The sequence below is a fragment of the Myotis davidii genome, unplaced genomic scaffold (genome assembly GCF_000327345.1).
Source record: "Myotis davidii unplaced genomic scaffold, ASM32734v1 scaffold247, whole genome shotgun sequence".
Taxonomy (NCBI): Eukaryota; Metazoa; Chordata; class Mammalia; order Chiroptera; family Vespertilionidae; genus Myotis; species Myotis davidii.
Window position 1 is genome coordinate 1,568,895 of NW_006299593.1, and position 12,835 is coordinate 1,581,729.

Below are 12,835 nucleotides of genomic sequence, written 5' to 3' on the forward strand. Positions count from 1 at the left end.
GGAGAACTGGCATAACAACATGATGAAGAGCAAGGTTCTTAGAGTCAGACAGACTCAAATCCTAGTCCCACCACTTAGAAGCTATAACATCTCCAGGCCTCCGTTTCCTTATCTGTGGAGTCGGCACAAGACCCAGTTGGACTGAGTGAGAACACCGGTGAGCTGCCACACAGCACGTGCTCAGTGTTCAGGGGTGGGATTGTTGTCAGAGAGGCAGCCTGCCCCTGTGCACCTACACACAGTAGGTCTGTGGGAGCCCACAACGAGCCCCAAACTTGGACAGCAGCCTGTTCTCCAGGTCGATGACCGTCTCCCCGATCTTTTCGTCCTTGGAAAGGAGGTCGTAGTCATAGAGAGTGATCTTCAGGTCCTTCTCCAGAGGCAGCGTGCAGGTCAGCTCGAACATCCTGCAGGGGTGGGCGCGGATGTCAGACAACAGCCGCCCCTTCCTGTCACCGGACACCGTGAGAACTCGCCTCTTCCTCCCCTCCCAGGAGTGGCCCTGCAGTCCTCCCTCCTTGGGTCTCCAGTAGCTTTTAACACACACCACCCACAGCACTCTACTGGTACTGGGCGGTGTGTGTGTGTGTGTGTGTGTGTGTGTGTGTGTGTGTGTGTGTTTCCCAAATAACCTGGGCTGGGCACACAGCACCCATCTGATAGACCACAGAATGAATGAATAGTTGAAACAGGACATTAAAACTGAAGTTCCCTGCAGGACACCAGGAGGCCAGAGAGGCGAAACGCCAGAGCAAGGTGCCAGAGCTCTGGAGTTCACCCAGGGATGGCCTGGGACCCACTTTCAGGACTCTTGGGGCTTCACACCTACTTCCGGAGTAGGATGGAGAGAGGATTTGTGAAGAAATTTTTGGAGAGAGCTCCTGCTATGCTGAGACCCCTACCCCACATGGGGGTCAAATGTGGAGGTGTTGGCCCTTCTCCCCAGAGAGTTCTCTGAGGAGGGAGCCAGCCTGGCACTGACGCACACTTGCACACTCGAGGAAGAGAAAGAGCTTGTAGCAGCGAGGACAGAGAGGCTCCACTTGGGAGGAGCCACATTGCTCCCATCTTGGCTGGACCACCACAAGGCCGGACTGGAGCCAGTGTGAATCCTGCTCCTCGGGAGTTGGGGCTCCAACAGTGAGACTGTGGAGCGGCCCACTGAGAACCAGGGAACGGAGGCCACCAGCTGAAGGGACACAGTATCTGCCACATCCCAGAAGCTACAGTGGGGGGAACCCGGGCTCTCTGGAAAGCACCCACCAGAAAATAAATCAGCTTTAAACATCGGACATGCAGAGGGCACCAGGAAGCCAGGCCCTCTGCTCTGACACTTCCCCTAGTCCTGGCCCTGCAGGAATCTGGAACCCCAGTGCTAGCCAGAGGGAGGAGGAAGACACTAGGCAGAGAGGCTAGCCACACACATCCACATGCTGTGCACAGCTGTACCCAAGGTAGACCAGCTGGGAGAGGGGCACCACTGCCCCCCAGCCATCCAGGGTGTTTGTAATTACACATGACTGGGCACTCTAGTTACCAACTTGAGACCATGGGCTATGACAAAGCACATTGTCTAAACATGAGCAAAACGTTGCCTGCTTGCCTGCCTGCCACAGTTTCCACTCAGGGAATGAGGAAGGCAACCCACAGAATAAATGTTTACAGGACACCAGCGGACAAAAACAAATGTGCTTTGATTATATCTCTTGAGTCGTGCTTGTTCGACACATGGGTTACAGAGAGAGCTTTCTGCTGTGACCGGAGGGGGGCTCGAAACCCCAGGCAGTGGGGAGGTGGTGGAACAAAGTGGAAGGGGTATGTTTCTACACTCACTCCCCCACCCGGGCCTGGTCCCAACCTCCACCCCACCTCACCCCCACATGGTAAATAGGACTGATCTGCCGCCCATTAGCCTGTGCCCCCATGCTGGCCACTGGAGCGCACCAAGTAGAGCTCCTGCCCCCATCTTCTCTGCAGCCCTTCCTCCAATCCCAGCTGGTGATGGCTCATCACTGCCAAAGACTGTTTCACCTTCAAAAATGGCACTTCCCCAGGCTCATTGGGTCCCTGAGTGACTACAGCTAACTTGGTAGCTACCAGTTGGTAAATCCAATGTGTCACTTAACAATATCAGAACACCCCGCCATCTCCTACAAGGGCTAGAGAAATAGCTGCTGACCGTCCTCTGTTATTCTCCTCTCTTTAGCCTAAATAAGCTCACATCCAAAGAGCAAGCACATCAGGATGTCTGGGAGCTGCGCCCGTGCAACGGGACTGATCTTTCCTTTCTTAGGTTTCAAGAAGCACCTTACTCTCTTGAGTTCACTTGAGACCGTGGGTGAACATCCTTCCCCTATCTCAGGGGTTCTCAACCTGTGGGTCGCGACCCCTTTGGCGGTAGAAGGACCCTTTCACAGGGGTCGCCTAAGACCATCCTGCATATCAGATATTTACATGACAATTCATAACAGTAGCAACATTACAGTTATGAAGTAGCAACGAAAATAACTTTATGGTTGGGTCACAACATGAGGAACTGTATTTAAAGGGCCAGAAGGTTGAGAACCACTGCTCTATCTAATCACTACAGACAAAGGTGCAGCCAAGAGGGTAATCGCTAAACGTAATGAGGGATCCTGGATTAGACCCTGGAACAGGCAAAGGGCATTAGTGGGGAAACTGCCAAAATCCTAATAAAGCCCAGAGTTCACCAATATCAATTAACAGGTTTTGACAAATATACCATGGTTTGGTAAGATGTCAACAGTGGGGGAAATTGAGTGAAGGGTATATAGAAATTGTACTATCTTTGTAACTTTTCTATAAATCTAAAATTATTCCAATAGAAAAGTTAATCTTAAAAAAAGAGACTAACTAGCAAATGCATGTTTTGGGTTCCTATTTAGATTTCTGATCTTTGAGGTAATTGTTTACGGCTTTAACGAGGAGTTTCTGCCAGGACTCAAGCCTTTAGCGCACAATGAGGAAATAACTGAGGTTAACCCCCCACCCCCACCCCAGACAGCCAAGACTTAGGGAATACAGCTCTGCTCCAGGAATCGGGACTTCCCAGAGGCAGCCACGTCTCTGCCAAGGAGCTGTGGGTTATACAGACTGGCACCTCCACCCCAAGACCCAGGCTACCCCCAACTTACTTTCCAAACACAGGCTCCAGGGTACAGGGGATGTAGTTATCCTGGTCACTCACCGATTTCTTCCCTATGGAAATCTTGACGTAAGGATCACACTGAAGGAGGAGACAGAAAGATTTTAGTGAAATCACTTCCCCAGCGTATCTTTGAGGCCTCTTCAGTCCTCTGCCTCCCGATGGGACTATGTGGCCAGCCATCAAGGAGCTGTCATCCTGTCATCCTGTCATCCTGCCAGGCCAGGGACCTGCACGCCATACCACTTGGCCCTGAGGTGGGCTGCTAGCCACAGTCCAGCAGTGGACATGGGGTACCTGAGTCCTCCATACCTCCAATCCCACTTCCCCACTGGCAGAAGGTGGGTGGGGGCCAGGCTGATATCCTCATAAGCATACCAGTTTGTATGACATATGTGATTGGGCCAAGCTGGGGTCCTCTCTGTGACCTCTGCTTCAGCAGATGGAAAAGGAGAGAGATGGCCAGACTTTGTCAGCCAAACCCAGCCCCAGTGGCCTTCCCTGAAAGCGTCCTGTGAGCAACAGCATCCCCTCCACTAGCTGCCAGGAGCCAGGGCCGGAGAGTTCTCACAGTCATTCTTGGGATCAAGGAGTCTTGAAGTGCATGAGCTGATCATTGGTCACTAGCACTTCTTGGAGGCCCCTGGTAGTGCCTGTTCTGGGGATGGTTCCACTCTGCTGTGTGACCTCCCAGAAGGACAGGGGAGCCACGACTTCTCACCTTGAAAACCTGGGTTCCAAGGGTAGGACACTAGGCCTTTACCCACAACTTCAAGGACACATGCTAGGCCTACACTCATCTAAGGGGTCAGAAGAGGACCCTAGCCTCATACATCTGAACTCCAATCGCCCCCACGCCTGCCTCTTCTCTTCCCTCTTTCTCTCTCTTTCCAGCTTCACTCTGCCTCTCCCCCACCAGCTCCCCACAACTCCAGACTCCTGCACTCCTTCAAGTCCCCTCTTTCATTCAGGGCCAGGACTAGAGAGAGGTGATGAGGTACTTGCTTCAGGCATAAAATTTAAGGAAGGGCCAAAAAAGCTCAGTCATCAAGATAAGCAATATTTTGATGAAATATTTAAAAAATCAAAATCAATGCCAACAGTCCATGGTCAACAAAATATCAAAAGTTTAAATAAATACAGGATCAGTATTACTGATTTTTCTTTTACCCCAGGGTCCATCATGGCATAGCAGAACTGCTGATCCTGCACCACTTCTCTCTCTTCCCCACCATCGAAAGTCCTACAGGACAAGTCCCAGCCTACACCTTCAAGGCTGCCTGTCCTTATGCCTTATCCCTGTGCTCTAAGAAGTCTTCTGGAGACCTTCTGCAGAGGTTTTTGATGCCTCCTAAAATACTATTTTCACCTCCCTCCCAGCCTATCAAAACTCCATCAATCCTTAAGAATCCTATTCTTTCAGGAAGCCTTCCTCATTATTCCAATGTCTTGTACTGACTTAGGCCTTTTCTGAACTCCTAGAGCAGTTGGCCCTTGATGGAACTCCATCCAGCCACATCTCAGTTTTGTATATTTGTATGGTTTCCCTGGATTGCTGTGAAATTCCTAGGGCAGAGGTGTATCCAGATTCTGTAGTCCTTTGTACCTCTGAGTGCAGGTGAGAGCTCTACAAATGTTACCTTCCCATTGGGGTCCTTGGGCTGCAGGCCAAATGCTTGGATAATATAGATGCGGATGAGGCACTCCTGGGGCCCCTGGGCAGCCAGCTGGTGGAACTGTCTTGGGGGTATGGGGATGGATGGGTCTTCTGGGAGGGGATAAATTTTGAAAAGGCCCTAAAAAGAAGGAGGAGTCAGCTTTTATTTTTATCATCATTGTCACCAACACAATCCCCACTATGATCATGACTTTCATCTCTTCCAGAGTCATCACCACTGAGATCAACCAAGCCCAATGCCATCCCATCACCACCATCAGATTCTGCATCAGCAGCATCACTGTCACCACCTCCCTCATCCACATGGTCACCAACATCAGCACCACAGTCATATGGATATTACTACAGTACTGCCCCCTTCACTGACTTCGGCCCCTCCAGTCTTAGGCCTCCCTGGGCTATGAACATGTCCTCAAGGCCTTACCTTAAATTCCCCAATGACAGATGGGTCCTCCATTTCCTCCTGAGTCTTGCCCCGGTAGAGCTTGAAGGTGTTACAAAAGTCAGACAGGCCCTCAAAGGCCTCCACATTCTCCAGTTGTGTGTCATAGACCTGCCACATGTGGGACAAGAGAACAGGACAGGAAAAGAGAGAAAGAAGAGAGATAGCAAAGGCAGAGGAAACACGACAGTGTTCGAGTGAAGGAAAGGAGAGAAGAGAGAAGAAAATGAGAGGGAAAGACCACAAGCAAATTAGAGGAACATAGGCAAAGAGGAGAGCAGAGGCAGGAGAGGGAAAGAACAAAGGCAGAGATAACAAAGATGCAAATAGTGGAGATTAAAGAGGGGGGGGCGCGAGTAAGAGGAAGACATTTATTTAGTGCCACTGGGGAACAGGGTTTTCTAGTTAAAGCAGTATTCTAGGTATCTGAGAGTCATCTCATACACAGGTGGTGCACTTTTTCAAGAGAATAAGATTATAGTCAAACAAATGCATGAAAAGTTAACTGACATTTTGTTTGAAGATCAAGACAGAACTCCGGAAAAGTCACAGGTCAGCAAGTCAAGCCACTGTGCTCATTGTCCTGATGTCCAAATGGCAATGGGATCAAACACCAGGCCGAGTGGGCCTTTTGAGCACCACTTTAAATTTGCGAACTCGATTTCTTCATTTCATGCCTCCCAAAACACCCATTGACCTCTATTTGTTAGGACAGTATTTTGGAATTGCTTAGATTTAAACAAAGCAGTGGTTTTCTGTTTTAGAAAATAAAATATACTTAATAGTGATATTCAACAACCTTGCAGACATGCTAAATTGGTTATATCTGAAACTGACAAGATACTTCAGGAAAGCTCCTTTCTCATAGTGTTAAATATTATTTCTCATTGAGGACTAGCTCAAGTTCTAGCTCTTCCAAGAAAGCATTAATTATGCAAGTGATATAGATTCATTATTACAAAATATAAAATACAAGTAAACATAAAGAAAATATTGTTATTGCCTGTATGCTGAGTCCCAGAATATAACAATTCATTGCTTGGTTGACAATTAATATGCATCATTTTGAATTTTTTCTTGCTCCATTTACACAGTTGATTCATTTCAATCAAAGGACCAGTCTTTTGATTCATCAATCCTACCATTATCTCTATTCTAGTTCCTTATTTCTGATTTTATTACTTTCTTCTTTCTATGTTTTAAGGTTTTTTTTTAAAATTCTAACTTCTTCACTTGAAGCTTTGTTTACTTTGCTGCCTCTATTCTGATAAGAAAAATACTTACTGCTCTGAAATCGTCTCTGCTTCCTACTGCCTTGGCACTGCCCCATTTGTTTTTGCTGTATAATGTTTTCATTTTCTTGGCATTCCGTAATCATAGTTTTACTTTATTATTTGATCCAAGAGCCAGATGCTTCATTAGTTTTCATTCTTTCTTTTTAGTTTACATAAGCTTTTAAGGTTACAAACTTCCTCTGAACACTGCTTTAGCTATAACCAGTAAATGCTAATGCGAAGCATTTTATCATTTCCCAGATATTCTGCAATTTTAGTTTGTATTTTCTTTTTCACCAAGAATTGCTAAAAAAAAAAAAAAAAATAGGGCCTTAAAATTTTTCTCTAGACAGAAGTGCTTTTGGGGGCTTTTGATCTTGTTAGTAAGCTCTAATTTTATAGTATGATCAAAAACCATTACCAGTGGCATTGGCACTTTTTGAAATTTATTAAGGTTTTCTTCATGGCCTATTACATGGTCAATTTTTACAACTGTGCAGTCTCTATTTTCAGGATGCAGGGTTTAATCAAGTTAATAATTATGCTGGTTTTCTATATCCTCTCACATTTTTGTCCCTTTGACCTGACATGAACTGAGAGAATAGAATTAAATCTCCCCCTACCTACCACAGTGTTTCTTCTTGTATCTTCATAAGAGACATTGAGTAAATATTGATATATTACTTACCACATAGATACTCTCAAAACTATCATCTCTTGGAATTGACCCATTTAACGTTATTAGGTGCCATTCTTTGCCTCACTTACTTTGGGGACTTGAATGTCCTTTCATTTAATGTGAAGATTGAAGATTGTGACTTCTGCTTTCTTTTAGTTTGCATTTGCCGGGCACACATTTTCCCTATTTTTTTTTATTTTTCAGCCTTTATGGATGTTTTTATTTTAGAGTTAGGTTTTGTTGTGAGATCTGATTTCAATTTTGTTATTAATAAGTGATTGATATGGCATATAAGTTTAGTCTGCTTTTACACTTATATTTATATAGTTACATAGTTATATAGTTACTAGAGGCCCGGTGCATGAAATCTGTGCACTGAGGGGTGGGGTTCCCTCAGCCCGATCTGCCCCTCTCACAGTCCGGGAGCCCTCAGTGGATGTCCTACTGATGGCCACAGTCTGGCAGCAGAGGCTTGGAGCAGGTGCCGTGTGTGTGTGTGTGTGTGTGTGTGTAGCTGCTGGGGCCTGCCCCGAGCCAGGCCACATAGGCTCGAAGCAGTGTGTATGTGTGTATGTGTGTGTGTGTGTGTGTCCCCACTGGGGGTCTTCCCCCAGCCACATTGGAGGCTCAGAGCAGGTACTGTGTGTGTTTGTGTCTGCAGGGGCCTGCCCCCAGCCACATCATGGAGGCTTGGAGCAGGAGCCCCTCTGTGTTGATCTCTCAGGCTGCTGGCCTCCACTGCATGTTGTACTCTCCCTTGAGCTATGGCCTGGATGGGATGCTGCTTGCAAGCCGGGCTTTCCTGCTCCCAGATCGTCATGGCTACCGGGGAGCAGGCCCAGCTGGGGGCTGACCGCAGGCCAGGCTTTCCTGCTCCCGTATCAGGCCCAGCTTGGGGCTGCCCGCAGGCCAGGCTTGCTTTCCTGCTCCCGTATCACCATGGCGACTGGGGTGTGCATGACTACACCAAAACATTCTTTATCTCTAAAGTCCAATAACATATACTAGGATTTGTCTCAGGATTGATCAATCTGGGTCAATTTTTCCGACACAAAGTGGACTTTCTAATATGTATATTCAAGTCTTCTTTTATCTCAAATTTTACTAAAGTGTTAAGTGTTCATTTGTTTTATTTCATTGTTTTATTTGTCTTCCTCTGAAGCTCCAATTATGCAAATGTTGGATCTCCTTTCCCTGCGTCTATGTCATTTTTTCTTTTATAACTCTTTCTTTATTTCCATTTCCTTATGCTTACTTTCACCATTTCTGTCCTCTATGCCCCTTACCATGTTTTCCAAAGTGGACATTCTGCCTTAGGCTCCTTCGTGTTTCCTTCTCTTCCTTTCCTGAATCTTATCAGCTCATATTTCATCTCTTCTCACCTCGATCCCTTGAGTTTTTTTCATTTCTGCTTTGTATTCTGACTGCCCATTTCTAAGAAGTTTATAGCAAAATATGTCATCTTGTCTGTTCCTTGGCAAACTTTTTCTGGTGGGTACATATCTTCTTCTTTTGGTTAAGTTATGATTTAAATTTTCTCTTCCTTTTTTCATAGCATTTTAAAATTAATGCTGTGTTATTTCTTTTATTATTACTTGTCACTACATGTGTTGGATTTTTCTAGATAAATTATTTCTTTTGTTTCACCACAGATGCAGACAGCTTCTGCAAATACGGCCCATCTGTGTGATTCCTGTGTAGCTCTACCTTCTCACCTTCTGTGAACCAAGCAGGCTCTATGAGGCTTTTGTAACCAGCCTGAGCCTGTCTTCCAAGTTCCCATATCCATTGTGGTGAACAAGGGATATAACTTTTATATTTTATGGTTAAACCTCAATTTCAGGAACTATATTTTTTAACTATTTGTTATGAAATTTTCAAGCACACACAACAGTAAAGAGAAGAGATAATAAGCCCCCATGTACTTATAACCTGTTTCAAATAGTTATCAGCATTCTTTTATTAGGAAGTCAGGGTTTCCTGAGATCTGCTACCACTATGACCTTTCATCATTTCCATGCATCGTCTCTTAATTTACTGCCGAGTGGCTTTTACCCAATCTCAGTTGCCTTTGGACAACCCTTACATGTATTTTGGAGTCTGCAAATTTTATTTGTTTCCAACTTTTACTGAAAATGGAGTTTGTGGGTTTGAATGATTTCCAGAAGAAAGGGGGAAAAATGCTGACGTATGCAGCCATGTTCATACTGGAAGTTCCAATAAAATACTTTTTAAATTTCCAAGTGGTTGGTCTTTTTGTTTAAACTTTTGTTATTAATTTCTCATCTTATTACATTTTAATCTGTCTTGTATGATTTCTGCTTTTGGTAACATATTACTAAAGTAATATATGGTCAAATTTTGTAAGTGTTCTCTAAACATTCGGAAAAAATGTATTCTCTATTTTTTATTATTTTTATTCTCTATTATAAAGCTACTTTTAATGTAGCTTAAAAACATTTACTTTGTTATTCATATTTTATTTCCTTATTTATTTCCTGCTTCATCTGTCTAGGAGAGAGGTACATTAAAATCTCCACTGCAATTTTAATTTAGTTTATATATTCCTATCATTTTGGCTTTAAGTATTTCTAAGATTTATTGTTCTATGCAAACATATTTGGGAGTTTCTTTCATTCAGATGTACATGTTTTATTTCTATAAAAATACTCCATTTTGTTTCCTTTGCTTTTCACTTTAAATCCTATCCCTTTCTCTTTTGTTTGCCAAAATATTTACTTTTCACCATTCTAAGTTTTACTGCTTTAGACATGTCTTTGAACGATAGTACATGTCTTTGACTTCTGGTATATTCTAAGAATTCTTATCACTTAATAGATATGTTTAATTTATTTTTATGTATTAGGAAAATGAATATATTTTATTCTTTTTCTATTGTGTTTTCCAATAATGACTGGGATTTTTTTTATGCTTTCTTGCTGTATCTTTTGTTCTCTATCTTTTGCTATTGAGACTATGAGTTGTTGGTTTTCCCCCATGCTAATGATTACCAAAATGTATTTTTCTTTTTACCCACTGTGTATCCATCCTCTCCATATTGCTGCAGGCTATTTTTCAGTCTCATGTTGGTGGTGGTGGTTTTCTTCTATTTACTTATCCTTAAAGGACCAGTGTTCTTTCACATCTGTTTCTCCCCCCGGTTACATGTTGGGTGCGTGCTTTCAGAGAGCCCATTTTCTCTTGGATGCTGTCAGAGATCTCAGAGAGGTCCAGCTGGAGGGCTGGTGCCAATTCAGCATCCGGCGTCTGAGGGAGCAGCAAGCAGGGGCAACACAATGGGCCACCCTGGCAGGAGTTCTCATTCTTACTTGGTTTTTCTCATTTCTTGACGAGGCCACAGTAAAAACATGCCAGACCTAACGTGGCGAACCTTTTTCCTGGCACACAAATAGCTCTGTCTCTTTGCCCAGCCTCACATACCCAACTACCGAGTCAATGAAGAGCTTGCTGCCTGAGGCCTCATCTCTGTGCATCCAGGTCTCCAGACACAATTCGCCCATAAGCCTCCACTGTATCAGACAATTCTTGACGCCTTGTGAAATCGCCCTCCAGAGTACACCCCAAAGGCTTTCAGCCAGCACAGTTGCCTGGACGCCCCAGCCACTCACCCTGCCAACTAGCCTCAAGTCCCAGTCATCAAGACCCTTTAGGGTGCTCCATGGGCTTCTCCCATGTGTCTGACAGCCTTTGCAGTACAGTGGGGCCTTGACTTATGAGTGTCCCGACTAATGAGTTTTTTGAGATACCAGCTGTCTCTCGGCCAATTTTTTGCATTGAGTTGATAGAGTAATTTGAGTTAACGAGCTCCTTAATGAGCTCCTCAACGAGCTCGGTCTCAGAACGAATTAAACTCGTAAGTCAAGGCCCCACTGCACTTCTATAAATATGGCGACCAGATATAGCAAGTGGACTTATAGGACACCCAGTTAAATTTGTATTTCAAATAAATAAAAAATAATTGCCAGATAAGTATGTCTCATGAAACATTTGAAGCATGCTTACATTTACCTGAAATTCTGTATCTGGCAACCCTCTCCAGGACACTACACAACTCCTTTGGGAAGTGATTTTGAATCACCTCTGGTTATCTTTTTCAAAATAGCCTATTTTTTAAAAGTGTAATTGTATTTGTGGAATTTCCTCAAAATACCAGAATTTCTCTGACTCATCCTTGGCTTTTTGTTTGTTTGTTTGGGTGGGTGGGCTTCTTTTCTTCTTTCCACAGAAAGAGAGTTTACCTTATTTTTATATTTACTGGGTAATTTCTGTCCTAATTGTAGGTGTAGGGTAATCACAGCAACATTCTTAAGCTGACTTTCTTTTTTCCTTTGACACAAAATTTTATTATAGAAAAATTCAAATGTCTTCAATAGATACAGAATAGTATAACAAATCCCTAAGTACCCATCTCTAAGCTTTAACAATTTTCAACATTTTGCAATCTCAATAATTTTTAATATTTTAAAAATCTATCAGAGGGCCACCCATACCATCCATCTTCCCCCTTACTATTATTTTTTCCTGAGCATCTTAAAACAAATCTCAAACATCGTTTCACCCATAAATACTTCAGTACTTTCTAGCATTCTTCTAAAAAACACTTTCTGGGTCATCCCAGCCCACAGTGACTTCTTGCTCTAAATCTGTAGTGACCTTTCTTACCTCAATTAGTTCACCCAGATTCTTCAGTCTTCAGGTACCAAACGAGGAGACAAACATAAATCTACATATATTCTCTTTCTGTTGTGTCTCCCGTGCCCATCACATGTGCCCGGGGCTAACAGACAGAAGAGAACATTAGAGAGGCCTCACCTTTAGAGTGTCAAAGTCCTTCTCCAAGTAGGAGCCACACTTTTCCCTCTCCCCGATCGAGGCATAGAATTTGCTCCACCAATCGATGAACTCCTCCTCCTGAGCAGATAGAAAGACACCCATCATTTCAGAAACAGAACTTGCCAAGCAAGGTCCTTCTGGACTGAACTGCTGGCAATGTCTACAGGTAGGCCTGGACTTCAAAGCACCCTGTTGGGGTGAGTTTAGGGGAGCAGAGAGCTGGAACTTCCTGACCCTCCAGGGGGCCAAGACTGCACAGACTGGGAAAAAAAGGGGGGCTTGAATACCTGCTTGGTGCATGAAGAGGCAGAAGCTCTAGCCTGGGCCCTGACCCCCATTCATTGTGTGGATCTGTTAAGCTCTCGGGTCTCTCTTTTCCTTCTGGGAAGTGGGCATAAATCCCCTGAGGCTAAAATGTGACGGTACATAGGGTAACTCTTTGGGGAAAATGTCAATAATGTCTTATTTATAAATATAATGCAGTAGACCCAGGGTAACTCAGACCCCCCAAAGAGCTATCCTGCACCCGCCCCCACCCCAGCAAAAAAAGAGAAAGCATTCAATACCAGAACTCAGCCTCCCCCAAGGTTAAATCAAGGTCAAATCCTTGAAAATCAACAAATACTAAGTGTTCTTTGTTCAAAAAACATTATGCTACCTGAGAGAAATTAGGTGAGAAGAAAGGAAGGCTGTGACAACCCACTCTGCCCTGTCCTTCCTCCACGTACTCACACTTGTAGTA

At 44.2% G+C, this 12,835-nt stretch overlaps 1 protein-coding gene across 13 annotated transcripts in view; it reads right to left on the bottom strand.

Moving 5' to 3' along the window:
* The window catches only part of DYSF (dysferlin), a 205,543-nt gene that overhangs the window by 17,577 nt on the left and 175,131 nt on the right, over positions 1 to 12,835 (bottom strand). For all 13 annotated transcript variants that reach the window (XM_006775297.2, XM_006775294.2, XM_006775295.2 and 10 more), the window contains 5 exons: positions 12,073 to 12,171; positions 5,269 to 5,397; positions 4,807 to 4,962; positions 3,156 to 3,247; positions 237 to 407 (listed from right to left, as the gene is read on the bottom strand). In XM_006775297.2, the coding sequence (XP_006775360.1) occupies positions 237 to 407; positions 3,156 to 3,247; positions 4,807 to 4,962; positions 5,269 to 5,397; positions 12,073 to 12,171 (647 nt within the window). The remainder of the gene's footprint in view (positions 1 to 236; positions 408 to 3,155; positions 3,248 to 4,806; positions 4,963 to 5,268; positions 5,398 to 12,072; positions 12,172 to 12,835) is intronic.